General features: G+C 37.8%; 4 protein-coding genes across 12 annotated transcripts; 3 read left to right on the top strand and 1 right to left on the bottom strand.

The window, feature by feature from the left end:
* Nucleotides 1-39: 39 nt before the first annotated feature.
* Nucleotides 40-6,136, top strand: him-1 (Structural maintenance of chromosomes protein 1; the record flags this gene model as incomplete). Of its 2 annotated transcripts, NM_001047193.6 has the most annotated exons (11): nucleotides 40-268; nucleotides 318-899; nucleotides 1,149-2,057; nucleotides 2,110-2,459; nucleotides 2,517-2,736; nucleotides 2,924-3,205; nucleotides 3,303-3,651; nucleotides 3,787-3,908; nucleotides 4,190-4,396; nucleotides 5,094-5,417; nucleotides 5,676-6,136. In NM_001047193.6, the coding sequence occupies 11 exons, from the start codon at nucleotides 47-49 to the stop codon at nucleotides 5,895-5,897; spliced, it is 3,789 nt and encodes a 1,262-aa protein (NP_001040658.2). The 2 variants fall into 2 exon arrangements, with proteins under 2 accessions (NP_001040658.2, NP_001040659.1); NM_001047194.3 differs by lacking the exons at nucleotides 40-268; nucleotides 318-899; nucleotides 1,149-2,057; ... (4 more) ...; nucleotides 3,787-3,908; nucleotides 4,190-4,396 and having other exon boundaries at nucleotides 5,217-5,417; nucleotides 5,676-5,897.
* Nucleotides 6,137-6,225: 89 nt separating this feature from the next.
* On the top strand, nucleotides 6,226-7,124 carry F28B3.6 (uncharacterized protein). The gene is made up of 4 exons (NM_001026252.7): nucleotides 6,226-6,272; nucleotides 6,335-6,538; nucleotides 6,588-6,713; nucleotides 6,765-7,124. Exons 1-4 carry the CDS (start codon nucleotides 6,238-6,240, stop codon nucleotides 6,901-6,903), a joined length of 504 nt encoding a protein of 167 aa, NP_001021423.1. The 5' UTR covers nucleotides 6,226-6,237; the 3' UTR covers nucleotides 6,904-7,124.
* Nucleotides 7,125-7,296: 172 nt separating this feature from the next.
* F28B3.10 (Chloride channel protein CLC-d) lies at nucleotides 7,297-8,374 on the top strand. The gene is made up of 3 exons (NM_001392237.1): nucleotides 7,297-7,498; nucleotides 7,899-8,024; nucleotides 8,074-8,374. Exons 1-3 carry the CDS (start codon nucleotides 7,302-7,304, stop codon nucleotides 8,216-8,218), a joined length of 468 nt encoding a protein of 155 aa, NP_001379891.1. The 5' UTR covers nucleotides 7,297-7,301; the 3' UTR covers nucleotides 8,219-8,374.
* dip-2 lies at nucleotides 8,354-23,448 on the bottom strand (the record flags this gene model as incomplete). 8 transcript variants are annotated; one of them, NM_001306373.4, is made up of 16 exons in its annotated part: nucleotides 8,370-9,018; nucleotides 9,123-10,687; nucleotides 10,747-11,058; nucleotides 11,377-11,841; nucleotides 11,955-12,472; nucleotides 13,091-13,259; nucleotides 13,312-13,837; nucleotides 13,902-14,077; nucleotides 16,732-16,787; nucleotides 17,342-17,483; nucleotides 17,958-18,110; nucleotides 18,729-18,913; nucleotides 19,403-19,507; nucleotides 22,284-22,451; nucleotides 22,506-22,601; nucleotides 23,295-23,446. In NM_001306373.4, the coding sequence occupies 16 exons, from the start codon at nucleotides 23,443-23,445 to the stop codon at nucleotides 8,766-8,768; spliced, it is 5,040 nt and encodes a 1,679-aa protein (NP_001293302.1). The 8 variants fall into 8 exon arrangements, with proteins under 8 accessions (NP_001293301.1, NP_001293302.1, NP_001293298.1 ...); NM_001306369.4 differs by having other exon boundaries at nucleotides 8,376-9,018; nucleotides 13,312-13,843; nucleotides 23,295-23,448; NM_001306375.3 differs by lacking the exons at nucleotides 22,284-22,451; nucleotides 22,506-22,601; nucleotides 23,295-23,446 and adding an exon at nucleotides 19,601-19,937 and having other exon boundaries at nucleotides 8,766-9,018; nucleotides 13,312-13,843.
* Nucleotides 23,449-23,871: the final 423 nt, after the last annotated feature.

The following is a 23,871-nucleotide window of genomic DNA, read 5'->3' as shown; positions in this document are numbered from 1 at the left end:
TATTCTTGTTCAACTATAACTTTTTACTTAATTCTTCAGACTAATAATGCGTGGCGGAAGCTCGCTGGATAGTTTTCCAGGCAAAGGAACTCTCCACACACTCGAGATCGAAAACTTCAAATCTTACAAGGGAAAACATACTATTGGACCCTTTACAAGATTCACAGCTATCATTGGACCAAATGGTTCAGGAAAATCAAATCTTATGGACGCAATTTCGTTCGTGCTCGGAGAGAAGCCAAGCAGTTTGCGTGTTAGAAAGTATGCGGTAAGAGAAAAAGTATAAAATATAGAAGATTTTAATCAATAATGTTTAGGATTTGATTCATGGTGCACCAATTAACAAGCCAGTTGCTAAGAAATGTCGTGTCACTATGAACTACAAATATTCTGACGGAAAAGTCAAGGCATTCACCAGAGGCGTCAATAATGGAACATCTGAACATCTTCTTGATGGTCAAACTGTCACAAGTGCAGCATATTCACAAGAAATGGAAAGTATCAATATCTTCATCAAGGCAAGAAACTTTCTGGTATATCAGGGAGCTATCGAAAATATTGCCATGAAAACTCCAAAAGAACGTACTCAACTCTTCGAGGAGCTCTCACGATCACACGAGTTTCAAGCAGAGTATGAAAGATTGAAAGTTGAGATGACAAAAGCTGAAGATGATACTCAACACAATATGAACAAGAGACGAGGAATCGCTCAAGAGAAACGTGAGGCAAAAATGGAGAAAGATGAAGCTGAAAAGTATCAAACCATGAAGAATGAGCTGGCTGCAAAATCGACGATGCTATTTCTCCATCAATTGTTCCATTGCGAACGGACGATCGACGAATCAAAAGAGGAGATCAACGCTCAGAAAAAGACGATTGCAAGTCTCGAAGCAACTAGGGTATGATGAAGGCAATTCTACTAAATGACGTTCTTCCAATATTTTTCATTCATATTTTGTGATAAACTTTAGAAAAATATTTTCTTTATCTGAAAATTACTTATTTAACTTGGAACAACTTAAAAAGCAGTTCTTCCAAGTTATACAAAAGTTATTTTCCGGTGAAGCTAATATTGTTCAATATTTTATCGTAAAATTTTGATTGATTGATTTATAGTATATAAAAATAATCAAAATTATATATTACAGTCGAAAGAAGAAGCGAAAATCGCTGCGGTTCATCAGGAGCACCGGAAAGCTCTCCGCGAGGTTCAGAAGATGACAAGAAAACTCGATCAGAAAGAGACGGATTTGGCTGAAAAGCAACAAAATATGCTGACATTGAAAGTTTCCGTTGCTCACGAGCACAAGAAGCTGGAAATTGCGAAGAAGATGCTTGCCGCTGCAGAAAGTAAGGCAGAGAACAACTCGACTCAGCTGGCGGATTTGAAGAAAAGCAAAAAAGAGCTAGAAAAGAAGAAGGCCGCATATGAAGCAGAGATTCAGGATATGATGCAAAGAGGCGAGTTAAATCTTTCGGATGAACAAGTACGTGAGTACGGACAGCTGAAAGATCAAGCTCAGCGAGAATCAGCAATGGTTCAAAGAGAGCTATTGATGGCCGAACAAGTGTTCGAAGGTGATAAGAGTTCTCTAAATCATGAGCTTCGACGCCAAAAGGAGCATCAAGAAAGAGTTAAAGCGAAGGAAGGTGATGTGCGAAGAATTGAAACTCAAATTGCAACTCTTGCTCAAAGAATCAAGGAAACTGAAGAAGAGACAAAGATCTTGAAAGCTGATCTTAAGAAGATTGAAAATGACGTTGTTATTGATAAATCAGCAGCAGCGGAATACAACAAAGAGCTTGTAGCTGTCGTTCGTCAACTCTCCGAAGCTTCTGGAGATTCTGCAGAAGGAGAAAGAAATCAAAGAAGAACGGAGGCACTTGAAGGATTGAAAAAGAATTTCCCGGAGAGTGTGTATGGTAGACTTGTCGATCTCTGTCAACCGTCTCATAAACGGTTCAACATTGCCACCACAAAGATTCTTCAGAAGCATATGAACAGTATTGTTTGTGATACTGAAGAGACTGCTGCCAAGGCAATTGTTTATCTGAAGGTTTGTTCTTTTTTCACTTCCAAAATTTCAATTCATAATAACTAATTTCCAGGATCACCGTTATCCCCCAGAAACCTTCCTTCCAAATGATGCACTAGTTGTTAATCCACTAAATGAAAAACTTCGTGAAATCAAAAAGCCAGCTGGAGTGAAGCTCGTCTTCGATGTCATCAATCCTCAACATCAAGCAGCTAGAAAAGCTCTTCAATTCGTTTGTGGAAACGCATTAGTTTGTGAGAGTCAAGAAGATGCTAAGCAGCTTGCATACGGTGGAGGAGAGCTGAAAGATCGTTTCAAGGCAGTTTCGATGGACGGAACTCTGTTCCAACAATCTGGAGTTATGTCCGGAGGTTCTGCTGATTTGAGACAAAAGTCCAAGAAATGGGACGAGAAAGTTGTCAAGTGAGTTTTTATTTTATTTTTTATTAAATTGAAAAAAAAACATTAATATTTTTCCAGACAACTCCGAGAAAAGCGGAACCAACTGAACGAAAAAATCGCGGATCTTCAGAAACATCGTCGTCGTGAACTCGAAGTGGAAAGTGTACGCTCCAAGATTAATGGAAATGAGCAAAGATTGGCAATGATGAAGCGAGATCTGAAGAATATGCGAGAAATGCAGTTGGAAAGACTTCAAAATGAGCTTGAAGGCATGACCGCGGAGATGAATATGCTTCCGGTGATTATTTTTAGTGACCAACGGTTCTGGAAAAAAAAAATTATAACCCCAAAAAGTGCTCAACTTAACGAATTTCGTAATGAAAATTCTCAAAAATCTTTCAAAAATTTATTTATTTTGGAGCAAATTTTGGAGCCATTAGACCTCCTTTTAAATTTGTAATCTGCAAAAATTGATATATTTTCAGCCGCGAATCTCGAATTGTCAAGAAAAACTTGAACGCAGTGAAAGTACTTTAAAATCTCTGCAAACGAAGAGCAATGAAGTGGCTGATCGAATTTTCGCTGATTTCTGTACTCGTGTTGGAATCGCATCGATTCGTGACTATGAGAATCGTGAAATGCGTATCAAGCAAGAAATGGAAGACAAGCTTCGATCATTTGACGATGATATCCAAAAGTTGGCCTACGAAATTGACTTTGTCACCGAGCAAGATGGCAATCGGAAAGTTGAAGTTGAAAAGGAGAAAGTACGTTTTTCATTTTTTTGTAAAGAAACTCCTTATCAGTTTCTTTAAGATTCTTAAAATTGTTTTGTTTACCTTATTTGAAATATTTTTATTACAGGTTTCACAAATCGACCGACAATATAAGGACATGAAGAAAAAAGAGAAAACGGCGGCGGCCGCTTTGAAAGAGCACACGGAATCCATGGAGCAAGACAAGGAAGTGCTGGAAGAGAAGAAGGCCTTATCACATAAATTGGAAACCGAGTGGAATGAGGTCAAAAAAATTGCACAAGTTGCGATGAAAGACTTTACAAAGGCTGAAAAAGAGCTTCTTCGTCTTGAAAGTTTGCTTACTAAGAAGCAATATGAACGGCACTCTCTTCTTCATTCTGTGAAGCTTGGGCAAATTGCGTTACCACTCAAATCAGGAAGTATGGCTGACGTTGAATATGAGGAAGATGATGGAGGTTGGATATTTATTTTGATTTTGATGTTTTGAAAAAATCGCATTTTCACTTTTCCATAATTCAGTTTTCAGCTTTTAGATATATATTTCATAATTTTTGTCTCCCTGTTTCCTTTCAAGTTCCAATTAATTTCAGATGACACAGCTTCTCAGTCTTCTCAATCAGCCACCGATGGTCCAAGTGTATCAGAGGAGCAAATTCAACGAGAGCAACACATCAAAATCAACTACGACTCGTTACCGCGAGAATATAAAGATGTTAGTGCTGCCAAGACATGTTTCGGTTTTCTGAGCAAACCGAAAAAATACTGGCAACAAAAATTTATTTATTTTTTCTGAACTATTTTGACCCTAAATTTTTTCGATTTTTGAGCCAAACAAAATACGAAAAAAATCTACTTTTTCGGTTTAAAAAAAACCAGCAGTCCTGTTAGTGATGGTTGCTGATCAAAAATTATTTGCTCTTTTGCCAACCCCGCCCCGCCCTGCCCCCCTCCGTGTTTTAGTTCATTTCTAGATTCACACGATTTGCATTACAGGTGGATGACGATGATGGTGTACGGCAAATGTCGAATCGACTCAATGTGGAAATCGATGAACTGCAGAAAAATGTGTCAAAAATGAATGCGCCGAATTTGAAAGCCAATCAGAGAATGGCAGAGGTGAAAGAACGAGAAGCCGAGTCGACTGAAGAACTTGAAAATGCTCGAAAGAAGGCGAAGAGAATTCGGCAACAGTTCGAGAAGGTTAGTTATTAAGAAATTCCAAACGTTTAGTATCTGAAAATGTATCGATAAAAATGAAAGTTTAGGAGAGCTTCGAATCCATTTTAGACATTGAAAAATTTAGATTTTACACATAATTTTGTGGGCCAAAATAAAAAAAATTCCTTGACTAGATAAAAACTAGAAAATTAGCTAAAAAATATATATTTAAAACCTACAAAATGCATTATTTTTTAAATGTCAAAAATGGATTCAAATCAGGAGTGGGCATCAGTTATTTTTTCAAAGTATAGAAAATCTCTTGATTTATCTGAAAAGAACATTTATTTCAGTCAAAAGATTTGATAAAGTACTCAAAAAATGTTATTTTCACAGATATCGGGTGATTTTTTACATTTTGACATTTTTTAAATTAAAAACGTTGAACCAACATGTTTGAATCACCGAAAAAAAAACCGCTTCATTAAAATAATTTTTTTGCGATAATTTTCCTATACTGAAAATAAGAATATTCTTGAAATTCCTTGAAATGAAAATGTGCACCTTCTGGACACCAAGTGACAAAAACATTAGAGATAAGAGACATAGACATTCATAACTTTAAAATGACAACAGTTGTACCCATATTGTCACTCAATCTGTCCCCTCTATCTCTCACACCTCTTCAATTTCACTTTTCTCATATATTTTATCGATTTTAAAATATTGTTTTTTTCAGGTAAAAACCGATCGCTACCGACGCTTCCAAGATTTCTTCGATCCTGTGGCCAACACTATCGATGACATTTACAAGCAACTCTCACGAAATACTTCTGCTCAAGCCTTCCTCGGAGCTGATAACATGGAAGAGCCCTATCTGGATGGTATCCAGTACAATTGTGTAGCTCCTGGAAAACGTTTCCGTCCGATGGATAACTTGTCTGGAGGAGAAAAGACAATTGCCGCGTTGGCACTGCTTTTTGCAGTTCACGGACGTAATCCTGCTCCGTTTTTCGTTCTCGACGAGATTGATGCTGCTTTGGATAATACTAATATTGGAAAGGTATTTATTTAAACTGTTCATTAAAATTAAATTTTGCTTCAAAAGATAGAAAAATGACTGTAATGACCGAATATTACTGTTGTAAAACACAAAAATTATAAAATAAGGGTAAATCCTCCGGTTTTTCTGCATATTTTTGATAGTTGATCTAAAAAACTATCAAACTATCAAACTTTTAAGCAAAATTTCAAAACGATTTTACTCCGCCTTTAGTATAACCTGCGAGAAAAGATTGTAACGTTTTTTTTGTAATTTCAGGTCGCTTCGTACATCTGTGAATCAGCTCGTGAGCATATGCAAATTATCGTCATTTCTCTCAAAGAAGAGTTCTACAACAAAGCTGACTCACTCATCGGAATCTTCCCATATCCAGCCGCTTGTACAACATCTGGTGTTCTCACTTTCGATTTGACGCGCTTCAAACAAATTGGTCTCAATGAAATGACTGAAAATCCACCAACACCATCGATTGCAACATAAATTATATAAATTTTTGACAACCGCGACTATCAAATCATCTGTATAATTTCATTATTACTATTCCCTTACCCCTCATTATTTCTTAATTATCAAAAACCGATTCACTCAGTCACACAGTTCCCCGCATTTAAAGGTCTCAAACGTTTTTCCCTCTTCTCTCTTATACATTACTGTTTTTATGTTCCCAATTGACGTTATATTAATTCTACAAACTTATTGAATGAAACTCTCTGTAACCTTTTTATTCTAACTCGAGCCAATCTGGGTTGACAACCTTATTCAATTCCTGTTTATTATATTTTTCATCTAATTTCTCTAATATTTCCAGGTTTAACCATCGATGGGAGTCAGTAGCGGTGGAAATGAGGATGCCAGGTGAGAATTTTTAATTTATATTTAAAGAATCAAATTAATTATTTTTAAAATCTATTTTCCAGATCGCATATTGAAAAAATGCGCGACTTTATGCGTAAAAAGATGAGAAGACCGATCGATGACTATTACGATTGGGTGCCGAGGCCTGGAACACAATTCTGTATTCATATGACGATTAGAAGTATTCAAACTGCCGCAGTTGTTGGATCAGTTTTAGGGCCCGTATCGGCGTTGTTGATGCATCGAAGTGAGAAGAAAGAGTTGGTGTGAGTTATTTATTTATTCTTTTTCACATTTCAAGTTACCAATTTTCAGTGACGCATTTGTAATCGGAGGCTTGCACGGTGCAATGGTTGGAGCTGCATTAGGACCGGTGATATCACTGGCGACGTGCAAAAATATGAATCGAGTTAGAAAGTTCCAAAATCTGGTGAAAAACAAGTAAGTTTCAGATTCAATAACTCAAATAATAAAAATAAAATTATTATTCAGATTTGATCAAACCCAGCTTTGGCAGGATCACATTGCAATCGCATCAGCAGCCGTCGGATACATGTCAAGTGGTCAACTCGGTCTCGTCGTTGGTCTCGATCTTTCTCTACTTTTTGCAGTAATTACTAGGAATTTGTAGAGAAAATCGTTTTTTTTATTATTTTCTTTCTATTTTTTTGCTTTCGAACAGATTTTTATGTGTATTAATTTTCTAGTCACTATAAGTTCATTTTTTCCTTCTCTCTGTACTAATGTTCGCTCACACTTTTTTTTTTGCTAAACAGGAAGAAACAGAACAAAAACGGGGCTTATGTACTAATCCAGTGCCAATATAATTGAAAATAAAGATTTTATTTCCTCAATTTGGAAGCCTAGGTGAATCTTTTGATTGGTTCGATCGACCATGTGTTTATTTTTCTAAGAGTTTCCATCAGACTTCACAAAGGAGAAGCTTAAACTTTTCCAGAAATATAACGTTCTGGTAATTTTCAATACTTTTAATTTCTAGCGCAACCATTAATCTTCATTTCAGCAAAAATGAGCACAAATTGGTTCAAAAACTTCGCAGGCTTCAAGCAAACCGAGTTCGAGATGCTTCAGGTTCCAAACCCGGAAGTCGAGTTCGGCATCCACGTCACCATTCGGAGCATGCAAGCCGGAGCACTCATCGGATCGATTCTCGGACCACTGACAGTTTTGTTGTCGCGTCAAGAGTTCAATAAACAGAAATATAGGTAAGTCACTATACTCTTTGAGACTGCCACAAAAAATGTAAAATTTCTGTAGCGAAAACTTTCGTTTTTTTCCTATTCGAAAAACCTACATTTTTTAAAAATAAAAATTAACAAACAATATCGTGATTGTAATAAAGTTTGATTATGGTGATTCTCACAAAGCAAAAAGAACATATATTTTTCTTCTAAAAACAAGAAAAATCGCCAAAATTTTGAACTTTTGAAATTTCGGAAGTATTCAAGAAAAAAAAAGAACAATAAGTGGCATTACCACAATTTACAATTGTTTCCACCGTTTTGGAAATACAGAACTCAATGAAAATCTGTTTATATTTCAAACAACATCAGCTACAGTAATCCTCCTAGGCCCCGCCCACTTTCTCAACAACTTCATTTTCAGAGACTCATTCGTCTCGGGAGGTAAAAACGGTGCTCTACTCGGAGTTGTAATTGGACCAGCACTTGCCTACTTCTCCATGCGTGATATGAGCACGATCTCGTTGTTCGACAAGGTCTACCGTCTTCGGTAAGAAATTTCAATTGTATCGGATTCATAAATTATCCCAAAATTTCAGTTTCAACAAAGATGCTCTTCGTGAAGACCGAGCCGCTGTCTTCTCCGCTGCAGTCGGTGTGATCAGCTCTGGATCTGCTGGCCTCGTTGTTGGTCTTGATCTTTCGATGCTCATCACCAGATTGATGCGTGGTTGCCAATGGTGAACATTCTCCGAAATATTGTAAATATATTCAATTTTGTCTAGAATACCTTCTCATTTTAATTCAATAATCTTTCTGTTAGCTGCTCCTAGTTGTGTTTTGTTTTCCCTCATTATCCTTCTACTTTTTAAAATAATTTTTGTAATAAAGTTGATTTTTTTTTAAGGCTATGATTTATGGAACAAAGAATAACTAGTATAAAAATGAATATAATAATGAGAAAGTACATAAATATTTAAATTGAGGGGGAAGGCAGTCAAATAGCAACTAGAGGTGTCGAGAACCGGTGTGTATCTGGGGGGAGAAGAAGCTGGATAGCTTAGAAAGTTCTGAGAAAAGAAATAAGTAAAGAAACCCGACAAAAAAGTAAGCAGTGTGTTTGTGAGTGAGGCATGGGATTTTATGATACATTGACTGATTGTGGACAATTCAAATTTTGAAAAAAGGTAGAAAGGCAAGAAAAGTGAAGAGAAATGAGAAAATAAAAAGAAACTGGAACCGAATGATAAAGGGCACTTTTGGAAATGAATGGGGAGGGTGGATGAACTTGTTACATGTGATACGCTACGTATATCGGATTGAGCTTCTCCTCCAAAAACAGGGAGCGAATAGTGCTCCGCAGCTTCTCACCGCCTGGCCCATGTCGGATAGATCCAGGATCCACGACGACAACGACTCCGACGATGAGATGATGTTCCTCAAGGACAGCTGACGTGATGGCTGGTACGAGATCGAGAGCATCCGACTCGGAGCCAGTACATTCGGCGGCAATAACGACAAGGTGATTCCATGTGAAGACGGCTCTGAAAAAAGAGGAGTCAGTGAATGCAGACACATTTACCGTATTTTTCCCTATGAACATTTGCAACATTTTTTATTTCACAAAAAAATCTCAATAAAAACTTACGAATTTCCAACAAAACGATGCGCTTTGCTAACAGTACTCTCCACATCAAATGGATGATATCTCATACCACGAAGAACCAAACTCTCATTGAGAGCTCCAACAACAAAAACTGCATCATGAAGCTCTCCATGCTCGGTGATCGATTGAGTTTGTCGAAGGAAACCCAGGTATCCCGTCCGAGCCCATCGAGTCTTTGTGTCTCCAGTCGTCAAACGAGCATTATAGACATCCGTATTCATCGTTCCTTCGTCTCCGAACCCAGTGACACTTGCCAAACGATTTAATGGGGATGCGTTGTGAATACTCGCCACCCAAATTTCTCCGAGATGAGAATCTGCGCATTGCCCTCTCGTTTCTGGATTAGCAATGGCAATTTTGACGCCCGGGAGAAGCTTTCCACTTTCAATCAGTGCCACACTATGCGGTGCTCCTTTTCCGACCAGCGAGATACGATCATTTCGAAGAGCTCTTGCATCCACGTAGACAGTTGATGGCTCCGGTCCAGATGCTCCTTGCATACAGATGGCAGCGTTTACACGTGATGAGAATGAGGTAGAGATTGCACGATTGTTGAGTGCAAGAGGAGCAAACAGCTTGCAGAATGAGCTCATCAGAGCAATCCTGGGTCGTTCTTCGGCAATCGCCACACAACTTCTGAGCATCGACAGGTTACATCCACGTTCGCGAAGATTCTCGACTGATGTCGCCAGCTGTGTCACACATGTGTTGATGGTGGAGTATGTGGTGAACGCATCACGAACTTTCAGATTTGATAGAGTCGTCAAGAATAGTGATGGCTGTTGTTCGACTTCCATTGGTGGAATTAAGGTGGTATGATGCCCAGAATATACCGATGACAAGCACCAGAGAACCAGAGATATACCAGAATATGGTGGAGCACACACAACAACATGTCTTGATGGATAAAGTTCCGATGAAACTTTTATACTTTTACAGACAGTTATCGCCGACGCTTCTGACATTGAAGATCCTTGAAGTTGTCCAGATGAATTGATTGAAAAGTCGAGATAACATATTTCTTCTTTCGATGCAGCTCCGCTACTTCCAGAAGTCGTTGTATCACAATTATTATTATTCTTTCGTCTCCATGATGACGGTGCATCTTCCAAATCCAAAATCATTGGCCAAGCGTTCGAATCAATGCTATGCGCGGCTTCTTTGCTCTTCAACAGTTTGCTCACATTCTGTGGTGCCAAAATTGCGACAGCTTTACTCATATCAACCATCATTCTAATAGGACCGAGAGTTGTGTTGAGATCAGAAGCCACAGGTGGTTTGATGCAAACAGGGACGAGTCCAGCAGAAAGACATCCAAAAAACGCGGCGACAAGATCGATAGATGGAGGGAAGATCAGTGCCACATGGTCTCCACGACTTAATCGGGCTCTGTCAGTGAGCAGTCCGGCGATTCGTTCAGCACGTTTCAGAAGAGTTGAGCATGTTGCAGTGTCTTGTTCAGCATTTTTTGAAGTGACAAGAGTCAGAATACGATGATCCGGAGAAGATTGGGCTCGAGATCGTAAGCATTCCAGCAGTGGGAGAGACTGAAAATTGAAAAATTAAAGATGGAAATATTCGATTAAGATCTTCAAAAATTACTCACCGGTTCATCATCAATATTTCTTCCCTTGGCAACCGCAATTCGAACACCTTGAACAATATTTCCAACAAACATCGCCGCAGGACCAACATCAGCTTGCCGTTCTCGAGGCTTCGGAAGATTCAGAACACAATTGTGTGGGCACATGAGAAGTGTGCTCGGATGGAGATCACCATTCTCGAATCGTTGTTTTGTTTCGGAAACATGGACTCCTCCGAGTGGTGTCTTCGGAAGATGATTGGCGGGGACGAGGGCACAGCAATAGATTCCAACTTGATGAATAGTATCGATTGCACGTAGAACGCGGGTGATCCACTGAAGCTATCAATTATTTGAAAAAGAAGAGGAATAAATTAATTCTCGAAAAATTTTTGTTGGAATGTTTTTTTTATTCTGACAATTTTTTTGTAATTTGATAAAATAGATTTTGCGGCTTTTGGTATTTTGAAAAACTTTTTTTTAGTTGTTTTTTTTCTAATTTTGAAAAAACATTCTTTCTGGATTTTTTTGCCGAAAAATTGATTTTTTGGTTTTTTTGGAATTTTGGCCGAAAATCGTGGAAATTTTTTGGGAAAAAAAACTTTTCACACCAACTTCAATTTATTTTTGTTGCTAGCCATAGTCAGAACTTACATCAAAAGCTTCCTCTTCAGAACAATTCGGCTTCTGTTCAGCCACAATTACAATCCGTTCATCACGAAGAACACTCGTCGAAAACACACAAATCCTTCCTCGATACACAAATTTCATTGGTTCGACCGCAAGTACCGTAGCAATGATGTCATCAGCAGAGTGATAACGACCAGAAACAGCGAGAAGAGATTGACGTCGAGCCACTACGAAAACCATTCCATCTGGACCCATAAATCCGATGAGTCCACTTCGGACATATCTGACAGCTCCGATAAGTTTTCCATATTCTCCAACTGGTTCCACTTTGAATGTGTGATGTGTTTGACCATCGAGAGCCCAATAAAGTTGAGCTGTTGAGTTGGCAGAAACACAAATTTCACCGATTTCATCAGCCTGGCATAGTCGGTTGGATCCATCGATCGCAGTTACTACAACCACGGCACCAGCGACTATTTGACCAGCATCCTGAAATTTAAGTAAATTTTAAAAATCTATTATTTTTTGATTGTTTAAAGGTGGAGGTGGAAAATCTCCATTCACGCTAAACTATCTACTTTAAAATATTTCCAGTAACAAACCTGAAGTGTCAAACTAGTTAACGAATTCTCCGTATCCACCCGTACAACACAGTGACTCAACGCAGACATTGACAGAATTCCTCGCCCACTTTGACTCCCTAATTGAGCATTTCCACGTCTTCGAATCGAAATAGTTCCAGTTTCAGAACTTCCAGCACACGGGCACATTGCATCGGGACGTAGACTGTATGGTGATGGAGTAAAAGCGGCCGCAAATGCATCACACGACGAGAGTGACCAAGGATTTGCTCCATCAGCGACTAGAAGTGTCCGTAATGAAGCCAACGAAATATCCTTATGATCTCTGGTTGCTAGCAGTGCCCAATGAAGATCTCTTGATTTGACGAGTGCAGTGGTTGCCTGATACTTGGATACCATATGCATCCACGTGGCAGGATTCATTTTCATCAGCGAGTACGGTACGAATATTACTTTCATTCCGTTGAATATTGAAGCAAGGATCGCATGCCAGAGGCCGACTTCTCGTTTGAAATCCACAACACAAACCATTGTTTCGTCTGAAAATATAACATGTGGTTTAGAAATAATAGCTATATTGTCAACAAGGTGTCGCTTTTTCGATTTTTTTTAGCAAATCGGCAATTTTCGTATTTAAATTTGTTTCTTTTTTATAAAGTTTTTTTTTTTTGTGGAAAATCAAAAAATATGTCTTTAGATTTTTTTTTTCGATTTTCCGACACTACGGAAAAAATTAGATTCTTCGATATTTTTTAAACATTTTTTTACAGATAAAAATTCCTTTTTTTTAATTGTTTTCTTTTTCATCAACATTTTATAAAAATCTTTAAAAAATCAAAAAAGGTTCGTTTTCGGTTTTCATTTTTTGTTGATATTTTGAATTTTCAGCATTTCAAAAAAAATTCGATTTCTCGAAAAAAATCTTTAAATTTCGGTCATTTTTCTTTTTTTTTAAAGGAAAAAAAATATTTTTAATTTTGTTTTCTTTCATAAAAATATAATATTTTGAAAATAAAATTTGGAAATAATCTGTCAATTTACTGAACTTTTTTTCGGTTGCTCATTTTCCGAAAAAATCAAAATTTTTAATTTTTCGATTTTCTGATTCTCTGAAAATTTAAAAATTTTTCGACAGTCCTCTTGCTCGGAATGTTCACCTTCTTTATACTCCATAGCAGTTGTGAGTGCTCGACAATGTGCAAATACAGCCTGCCTCGTAACACAACATCCTTTAACAGTTCCATCATTTCCAGTCGTATACTCAATATATGCAATTGTCTCATCTGCTAATCGCGGTGGAGCTGTCCAGTCGCGAGATGGTTTTGACTGGAAAAAAGAAACGATAAATCAATGGAGCATCTCCTCTCTGTGTACTTACCATATGCTCAGTGACAGCCCACCAGAGTCGAGGCCATCCACGAAAGTCGACAATCTCACTGCTGGTGCCAGTCAGTGAATTGGATCCAGACGGAGCAGAGAACGTTGACGATGTGTTCACTTTCTTCGGTAGACCTTTGTAGCAAGATTCCGATGTTAGAGCCACTTTTACACCACAGTTTCCTAAAAGAAATCCTAGTTGAGCAATTCCAGCTTCTCGTTTTGAGGATGGCATTTCAACTGGAACTGGGATGACTCCAGCCTGAAGACATCCGTAGAAAGCGGCAAGAAAGTGAAGAGGTTGAGTATTCGGATAGATTAGAGCAACACGATCTCCAGGTTTACACATCACATTCTTCGATCCATCTTTGTTGACTTGGACGGTTTTCGTCAAAAGCATGTATGCAACTTTTCCAGCTCGGCTATGAAGTTTTCCGTATGTTAGTTGAGTGGAAGGTTTCGCGGATTGATCGAGTACCATTGCAGCAATGTTTTTGGCCGCCGTAGTTCCGAATCGGTGGAATGCGCTGAAACTAGTTTATTTAAGTTTAGAGACAACCGTAATCTTTCAAAATTTCAGTAAATTCTTACCTATCCAAACTCCTAGGCATCGTGTTATTCGTGTTCGAATGTGCTGCCTCTCCTCTAACCGGATTCATGATAGTTCCCTCGGGTCTCGGAGCATCAGGATCTCGAATTTTGGCCATCGCCTCCAACTCGGCGTCATCATCATTGTAATAGTCTTGCAATGGCTTGCTTCTCGGCCTCTGAAATGGGAAAAGTTGAAAAGTGTCAGTTTTACTTTAAAATCAGTTTTTTCACAATTTAATTGATAGAGTACGAGCTGAACTATTACGAAGAAGTCTAAAGATGATAATTTTCACCATATCCAAAGCGCATGGATCACGTCACGCTGACAGCGAGTATTGTAACTCGGTTACAGCGTGGCGAGACCCATGCGTGTAAGATATGGCGAAAAATCCCAGTGAGCAGTGCTCGAGTGAGCAGTGCTCTACGTCACGATCGAAATGCTTCGCATTCCACGAGTTATTTTCTCAAATTGTTTTGATGTCTCAATAAAAACATTTTTATAGCACAGTATGCTTATCAACAATTAAATGAAAATACGAGTGCAAAAAGCTGCCATGGCAGTTGTTCATCGAGGACTGCAGATTAACTTGATGACAGCATTTTTATTACTTGTTTTTTGACCTTCAAGTTTCTGGGCTCTCTCACCACGAGTTTCCTTCCACCCTCACAATAAACATAACATAAAACTCTAAACTCATCAAGAGCATCTGGACTCTTGCAGAGAGAGGGATGAAGCCCAGTAAGAAGACGATAACATCTGTGTTCGATATCTAGGACCCCCATTTTCACGTGTTTTCGTTTAGACTTTTTTCATGTGAGCGTGTTCTGGTTCTGAATCTCAAAATGTCTTTTGCAGCAGAATGAGCACTACATATAAAAAGCACAAAGGTTAGACACACTGAATTTAAAAACTTATGAGAAAAAAAACATGGATTCTATTACATTTACTGATTGATTAGACGACAACAGCGACAGCGGCGGAGTGACATTTGACATAGATCCTCCAGTTATTATAACGACGATGATGATGATCACAGCGGCAACAGGTATAGTGGAAACACAAAACCGATGAACAACATGAAATTCAAGACACACGAGAGGTAGAAAACGAGAGACAGAGAGAAAGGGCGGAAATGAACGGGTTAACCAGTTCGGAGAAGAAGCTAATTATCGTTAATTTGCACCTTCACCTTTGTGAGATTCTCGTATTTCTTTGTGGTAAAATATTGTCGAGAAAAAAACAGAAAAAAGTGGCAAAAATAGCGATCCGTTCGCCGAAATTTGAGCCAGTTTGGAACAAAAAATTAAGAAAAAAAAGAAAAATAGCCAACATTTTAGTTTCCAAATTTCACCAGGGGGCTCAACTACCAGAGAACCTTCTCATAATTCTTAAAATAACATTATTTTTAACAAACAACGCTTTGATATGTTGACAGCCAGGTTTCAACTAGAGTAGTAAATAATTTTCTCGAGATCAAATCACATGTCTATCATAGAAAAAGAAGAACCAACCAATTTCTGTCGATTCTCTTCAATTGCTTGAATCGTCTGATTTAGTTTCCATTTCTTGAACTTTCCCTTCTGCCGTATCCACCCGATCGTCATCTCATCATCTTCATCAGCAAGTCTACGATCCTTCGATTCACTCCGAAATGACCATCGACGGCTATGACAACTGTCTTCCGTGCTTGATGTGCTTGGAGCCGTAGAGCATTTCACAAAGTTCCGATGCCTTCGGATTTGTTCGTCATTTCGAGTTGCACCAAATCCAGGAATAAAGTCAACTGATGATGTGATAGTTGCACAATCATCAAGCACCACGTCTTCTTCGTCACCGTACGATGGTTCACAGACATGGTGATATCGGGGAATAGGTGGTCTCGAAGGAATGAGCGACGCGGAAGAAGGTGACGATGAAGCGTATCCCTCCTCTGCTGATCTTTGTTGCTTTACTTTCTTCTCTTTCAAAGATACTGCTTTACGAGAATGGAGTTGTGCAAGATATTCTTTATGATTCTCACTTGATAGTTTCCGAGAATGCTGATTGAATATCGAAGGTCCCGAAGAGCTAACTGTCTGCCGAAGATATCTAGTCTTCCTCAGTGCCATACTGGGAAAGTAGACACGAGATGGGTGTTCAGTTGACATGGTTTTTCAAAATAATTAGAGAAAATAATTAAGGAGTAGAAACCGAAAAGTTGTTTCGGGAATAAAAGAAATAATAACACTGGGCGTGGTGTGATGGTGGCGGTGATGTGGAAGAATGTGCCGGCGCCGCCGACGACTGCAGGAAGACGCGAGAGAGCCAAAGAGAAATTACGGAAACTTGTGTAGAGGATTCGAGAAACACGGTGATCCCGGCGAGTGAAAGAGAGAGAGAGAGAGATCAAGAAGAGGGCGGGAAGGAGAAGCAGGAGGCAAGGACGGATTGGATTGCATAAACGGACGGATATCGACGATGCACACAGAGAGAACCCAGGGGGCAAGCAAGTGCGCCCAACCCAATGGTCAGCTGTTGCGTTTGTCGGAATATCAGAAAAATCTGGGACGCGGCGCCAGCGACGAAGAGCACGGGATTTTTCAATGAGAAAGTTGGAGAGATAGATCGAGAGAAGAACCAATGTATAAACTTTCGGGAAGCTAATTGGTCAATGACTCCTGCCGCCGGCTACTGGACTCTCACTCTCTTTGCAGGAAGATAAATGTATCTGTCTCGGAGGAAGAGTGTTGTATTTCACGTGCACTTTCTTTGAGCTGTTTCACTTTTTTACGATTTCTCCTAGATTCTCAAGTCACAAACTTTCAACATTTTAAAAATGATGTTACTCACCTGAAGTGCATTTACGACATTTTGAATCTTCGAAGAGACTTTCGCTTGCTTGAGAGCTGAAAAATAAGAGTTTAGGGAGAGTGGCTCAAGATTTTGAAAAGTTTGAAACTGATCTGATATGTAATTTCGTTAAAATAAAACATATATTTCCATTATTGTAAAATCTTAGTCTACGTATGAGGTACGGTAGGTTACGGTAGAAACGCGGCTAGATGTGAGCATTTTAAATTATGCATTTTAAAAAACAGATTCAGCATTTTAAAAAACAGATTCAGACAAAAATTACCGAAATATTTTTGTTTAAGATTTTAATTTTTATTGGGCTATATTCGAGTATATATAAATTAATGAATTCGCAGCAAAATTTTATGCAAATTATTTCAGTTTTTGCTGATTTCTCGGGGAAAAATTGGCTTGAAAAAGATTTACTTTGGATTTTTTTTTGTTGGTAATTTAATTTTTTTTTAATATTTCAAATTTATTTTTTCTCAATAAAAAAATCCGATTTTTTCATCAAAAAAGTTTCCAGAATGTTAATTTTTTCCACAGCTGATGTTTTTTGTGGAAGGACTTTTTAAAGTCCTTTTAAAAAATAATTCAAAAAACCTACGTAAAACAGCATTCTGATAATCTTGGCCCTCATTCGGTGATGGTGGCCGTGCTGCTCCACCAATCGTCGTATTCACATAGACAGCTTCATCGTCATGTCCGTTATGAAGTGATGTTGTTTCTTCGATTGTTGTCTCAATTTCCTGAAAAAATGAAATAAATAGTGTTTCAGTGTAATCGTAATTGTTTAATGGGCTCAATCAAGATTTATAGCGGTCATTAAATGGAGCACAGGAAGAGTGGCTTTTTGTGAAAAATGACGGAAGCTTTCTTCGAAACACTAACTTTTATCTAAAAAAAAAAAGGCAACAAAATTCAAAAAAATTCGGGTTTTTCTAGCGAAGAAAAAACGTTCATTTCATCGAGTGGCTATCGTTTACCATGGTCCGACATCTTCCGGGTTGCGCACCTCACTATGAAAAAAAAGGGACAGAACCTGGTAGGTGTCGGACCATAAAACAATTTGATTGTAAATAATTTTTCTCTACAAAACATGAAAAAAAATTCCACAATTCTAGTTTTTTTTTCGTAAATTGCACTGAAAATGACGGAAAATTAGAAATTTTTTTCAGAAAAATGTTCAGAATTTTCAGAAGATCTTGAAAATAAAAACAAACCTCTCTGTGTGGAGAAATTCGAATCGCATCGCCATCTGTCACAATAATCTTACTATTTCGATAGTCTTGCCGAGCAACACGAATCACTTCTCCACCAGGAGCCTTCGGTCGGATTCTCGCCTGAACATACTCGCCATAGTCCTTCTGTTGTTGCTGAAATAGGAAATTATCGAGGGAAAATTTAAAGTTTTTGAAATTGAAAATCGAAAAAAGCCAAAAAATTTTTAAGAAAAACCATTTGGAAAATGGATCTGGCCTAATCTCAACAGTCATTTAAATGTTTTTTTTCAAAATTTCAAAATTTAGAATTCCCAAAAGCGACACTTCTGAATTCCTAAATTTCCTCTAAATCAGTTTTTATTTCCTTTTATAAAATGTTTTTTTCAATTTTGCAAAAAAAAAATCTGAACGTTTATCGCCAAAATTCAAAGATTTTTTTTGGGAAACGTTTAAAATGGTTTTCTCTTCCAATTAGCCATTTGAACATTTTTTGCAAATTTTTTCAGAAAGGAAAGAAAAAATATTAACGTTACTCTACTTCCTAAATTTATTAAAATCCAAATGTTAAAATATTTATCTAGATGCCAGCGATTTCGCTGTTCGTCTCGTATTTTCAAGTTTTTTTAAAAGTTGGTAGGTCTAATGAAAAATAAAATTTAAAAAATTTATTCCTGTGGTTTTTTAAAGTTGGAATTTTGATAATAGTTTCCCAAAAAATGAGAAAAAAACAAACTCTGTTTTTTACACAAAATTTAAAATTCGAAAACTCACATCATGCCGATCTCGATTCTCTTGAACAAGTCGAAGCATATCCTCTACAGCTCGTTCTTTCCTTGTACCACCACCTGAAGCAGCAGCAGCACGTCGTTCTGCAGTATTTCTTGAAATCGGCGGTGGAGGTGCTGCCGCCGCATCTGACGTCGATGCCAATGTCTCCTTCTTATTCTTATTTGACACTGCAATACAGAAAAACAGGTTTTCTTTTCGGATGTATATAGAAATATGCATATTTGATAAGCACAACGATATACATTTTATATCTTGTTGACATTTGAAAAAGGCGATAAAAGTGCGCTAGTATGATGTTGGAATGAAGAGATTACCCAGACGTAAAACTGTGCGATTTTTGCGCAAAGGTACGGTACCGGGTCTCGACACGACAAACTGTTGAATGCAAAAGGATGTGCGCCTTTAAAGATTACTGTAATATACCGTATTTTCGGTGCAAAAATCACAAAATTTCGCGTCTGGATAATAAAAGAGGTATATTTTTTTTTAGATAAAAGTTATTTTTAGATAAAAGTTTTTAGATAAAAGTTATTTGTTTTTTTTTCATCAACATACACAAAATTGGTTAAAAATTGAATTTTATGGTTTATTTTCTGAACTTTGTTGTTTCGATTTTCAATTTTCCCAGAAAACTTGAATTTATTTCGATTTCTCACCGAGTGAAGCCGTCCGTGGTGCTGTCTGTGGTGGACGTGTAAGTGTTGAATCCTTCCTTCCCAGTGTTCCACCATTCACACTGTCTTCGTCTTCTGATGATGAATCTGAAAAATGTTTTATTTAAAGATTTTAAATTTTAAATTAAAATTAGCTTCTCCGCCCCATTTCAGGCAATCTTCCAACTTTCCATTACTTACAATAAGCCGATTGCCTGATAGCAGTAACCCGAATAATTCGTCCGTTAACCCGTAATTTAGTAATCTGTGGAGATGACATTGATGGTGACGCTGGCACTGCCTTCCGCGCCATCTTCGGTGTTCTACTCAGTTTTGGAGAAGGAGGTAGTTGTGATGAAGGTGTACGAGCAACACCCGACGGTGGAAATATCCGCCGATGAACGGATGGTGTCGAAGGGCTTCTTTGCGCCGGAAATCCGACGTTCGCGTCGAATTTCGGACTTGAAGGTATCGGTGGCGAAGTCGGACCATCTGGCGGAACTTTCGCGTTTCGAACCGATGTAACCGCGATTATCATGGTTTTAGGTATTCATACTGGAAGAGTTAGAGTAATTGAGATGGAGATGAAGTTGAGAATTTGAGAAGGCGGAATTAATGAAGGGGGATGCAAACGAAACATCAGAGTAATTACTCGGTTACACCAAGAAACGTTTTGAACGATGAAGAGGGTGTAACGTACATGTACTTGGATATGGAGAATAATTGAAAGAAAACGAGGATAGTTAGAAAAAATTAAATTCTACTGAATAGATTCTTCGTGCAAAACTACAGTAATTCGTTAAGTGACTACTGTACTTGTTGATTTACGGGCTCGATTTTTTCGAAAATAAATTTCGAGCCCGAGAATCGTATGTAGAAAATGAGTTCATCGAACTTTTAATTAGATCTGTAATCTAAAGAAATCCACGAGAAAAACCAATTTCCGATGCACCAAGACGCTGATTCATTGAGAACAGTGGGGGAGTTTCCGGTGTCTTTGAGAGTGCGAAAGTGACGTCTGGTAGAGATTTTGAAATATCAGATAACGAAAGAAGAACGTCTTGTTGAAAGTTGTGGAGGGAAGGAATGTTAGAGAAAATGAGCACAATAAAAAAAGGAAAACCAAATTGTTCCGAAATTGAAAAAATAACGAAAAAAAGGTCGACTTCCATTACTAAAGGACGTTTTTTTCTCCTGCCGTCATTTCTTTTGAGAACTTTTGTGAGAACGGTGGCGGGCGGCTGGGCGGAAATGGAGGTCTAATCAAACAAACAAACCAGTCCCTCCCTCTACGGCAGTTCTATAGGTAGGAAAAGAACAATATAACCTATATATACATATATACTGGATACTGCGGGGTGGTTTCAGAAAAACTACCGTAGGTGACCAGATATTCCAAAAATTGGAGCTATGAAAAAATTTGGGAACTGGTACTTTACCACGACTTTCTCCAGACGAGTATCAAAAGCAGGATCGTGGAGTACGGTACCCTATAGTGAGATAGCGGAAAGCGCATTATGTTCTTGAACTATAGTCTGTAGATACTTGATAGTTTTGAAAAAGAGAGCTGTGCCGTAAAAAATTTCCAAAGTTTGAATTTTGAAATTTTCAAAAAACTCAGGATTCGGCTGTGGGCGTTATCCATAGACAAGTTGCCAAAATCTACTAGTAAGATGAAAAATGGTCGAAGAGACCATTTGGCAGGCAGCACAAAGGCGAAAACGAATCGAAGCGAAACGGATCCGATCGAAATCGACACAAAAAGTGTGTAGTAGCAGCATCACAATAGTTTTAACTGCTGGACTCTCCTTTCTATCTCCCACTACTACTCAATGACTTGATCAGACGCGACAAGTGCGATTCGTAGAGTTAGGTACAATTTGAAAGAGACGCAGCAAGCAAAGCGAGGGGACGATATCCGATATATTGAGTAGTTGAGATGAAGGGAGGAAAGGACGGAGGACAAATGAACGAAAACCAAGTAGAAACGAGCAGAAGTTGATTAAGAAGAGGAAGAAGAAAGAGGAAGAAGCTTCTTCGTCTTGCGGAGCAGCTACTACTAATGTGCTCAGACGACCGCCACTGACGGGGCCGGAATGATCATAAAATCGATGAGTGTGTGTGTGTAAGTGATGCAAAATTCCCCCATCTCCTCCAATCATATGGCACTTGAGGACAACATTAATCGACATGAGAAGATCAAAAATCCGCGTGGATCAGTAGTGTCGGCGGTGGCGGCGGAAAAGTAACGTGTACAATACTCGACTTTCACTTTGTCTGCCAACTGTGTACTGTTTGCGCTTTTTCAATCGTTTTTCTCTCATAAATCTACAATTGAAATGTATGGTTCTACGGTAATGCATTTATAATTCAATTTTGTTGCTTTCAGAGGCTAGTCGGGGTTAAGATATTGTAGGAAATTTTATTTTTATTTTTCTGGGTATACGGTAGTTTAATCTAGAACATTCACGTACAAAGATAGCAAAAGTCGTGATTTTTATGAAAATCCGTGAAAGATAGGCAATTAATTAAAAATTCTTCAGATCAAGTTTTAGAAGCGAGCTTTTCGTGTGAAAAAATAGGGTTTTTAAGCCATTTTTTAAAGATTTTGTATTCTGCAATTTTTCTGTATTTCTCAATTTTAGAACTCTGAGATTTCCTCCGAAACCTCGAATATATTTATAGATACAACTAGTAGAACAAACGAAAAGTGCAAAGATTCTCTCACGAAACAAGTGCGTAAAGTGGAAGAGAGCTCAATGGTTTCCTAAATCCTTCCGGTTTTCCCAATGGGCAATTAGACGATGGCAGAAATGACAAAACATGTTCGATTAACCCGCCAAAAAAACATTCACACGTGTTCCACTTTTGCCAAGGATCTTACCCGACAACATCCTTCTTCCCGAGTGATTCGATCGTTTGCTTTTTTGAGCGCTCGACGATCTGCTCACAGATGTTCCATTTCGTCGATGCGGTTTTACTGGTTGTGGTCCAAGCTTCCGACCATCAGAATACTCGGCTAATGCTTGATGAACTGCTTCTACTCGGATTTCTGAAATGAAACAAATTATTTGAAAACCTGAAAATATATTAAATTCTCTCTCACCAGAATGATATCTGTCATCATCTTGAGTAACTCTCCGTTGATTTCTACGATTTGACCGAGAATTCGGTGAAGCTGATGATTGTTCGGCGTGAAGTGCTGCAAATAATTTTTTCAGATTTAATTTTTCAACAAAAAAATGGCGAAACTTCCCAATTTCCTGGTGAAAAGTGACTCATGTTTTCATGTTAAAAAAATTTCTAATTTTAGTTTTTAAAGGAAAAAAGGAGCATATAAAAATTTGCTTCGTCACAAAATATATATTGAGCAATTTTTTTTAAATTCAATATTTCTGTGGAAAAAACTTAGTTAAAAATTATAAATGTATTTCTAAAAACACTTTATTTGCAGATTACTTTTTAAATGAATTTTTAAAATTACTAACTGAAGTTAAAAATTTTAAATTTTTATCGTTTGGATTACTGTACTTTGTGAGTGATTTCTATAAATATTAAATATTTCTGAAAAAAAAAACTTGTAAAAATTTTAAGTTAAAATTAGAAACAAAAAGCAATTTTCTTTGCAGAATACTTTCAAAAATAGTTTTCAAAATCAAAAATTGTTGAATGTTTTAATTTTCTGCATTAATCCGAAATTGAAGCTATTTTCCGTTAAATTCAATTGTATTCAGCATTTTTACATTAATTTTTGATGAAAAATAGTGGAAAAATCCACTCCACAATGGACAGTTTCGTAGAATTATGTAGAATTTTTTATTTGATTTATTTTTCTATTTTCAACTCAATTTAAAACAATTAATTTTCGATTTTTTAAATTCCAAATAACCCTTACCATTTGCTGCCCGCAGACTCTTAAAAGGCGCCAAAAGCGCATCCCGTTTCTTATCGTACCCCTTCTTGGTGATGTCCCCCTCGCTCAGCTCCAAGTCGAGCTCGGCCAACTTTTCCCGAACTTCGTCGGGCAGTGTGTCCGGATCATTCATTATCTGCAACAGAAGAGAGCAAGATTTCGAAATATATAAGGGAATGTCAAAGGGATGGAGAACAAGCAAAAAGAGCCATGAATTGTTGAGGACGGCAGGCGCGATGGAAGAAAAAAATAGGAAAAGCAATTGTTTCAAGAGCATGATCAAAGACGGAAATGGATACGGCTTCCGGGATATTTTCAAGAAATCCTTCGAAGAATTCGAAGACAGAAATGAACAAGAAAAAAAGAAAAAAAAGATAAGTTCAGAGTGTAACACGACGGTCGGCACCTTCGAGAGCCTAACGTTTACAACGAAACACGTCGAATATCTGTCATATCATATCCTCATATCCGAACACTGGGAAAACACGTGTGTAAAAAAGGGAGAATGTGTAATAAAGAGGAACGACAACTATTAGTTTACCTAATTGTACAATTATTT

This window comes from Caenorhabditis elegans, chromosome I (assembly GCF_000002985.6).
Source record: "Caenorhabditis elegans chromosome I".
NCBI lineage: Eukaryota > Metazoa > Nematoda > Chromadorea > Rhabditida > Rhabditidae > Caenorhabditis > Caenorhabditis elegans.
Note: the sequence above shows the minus strand (reverse complement) of the source record. Positions and strands in the feature narration are given on the sequence as shown.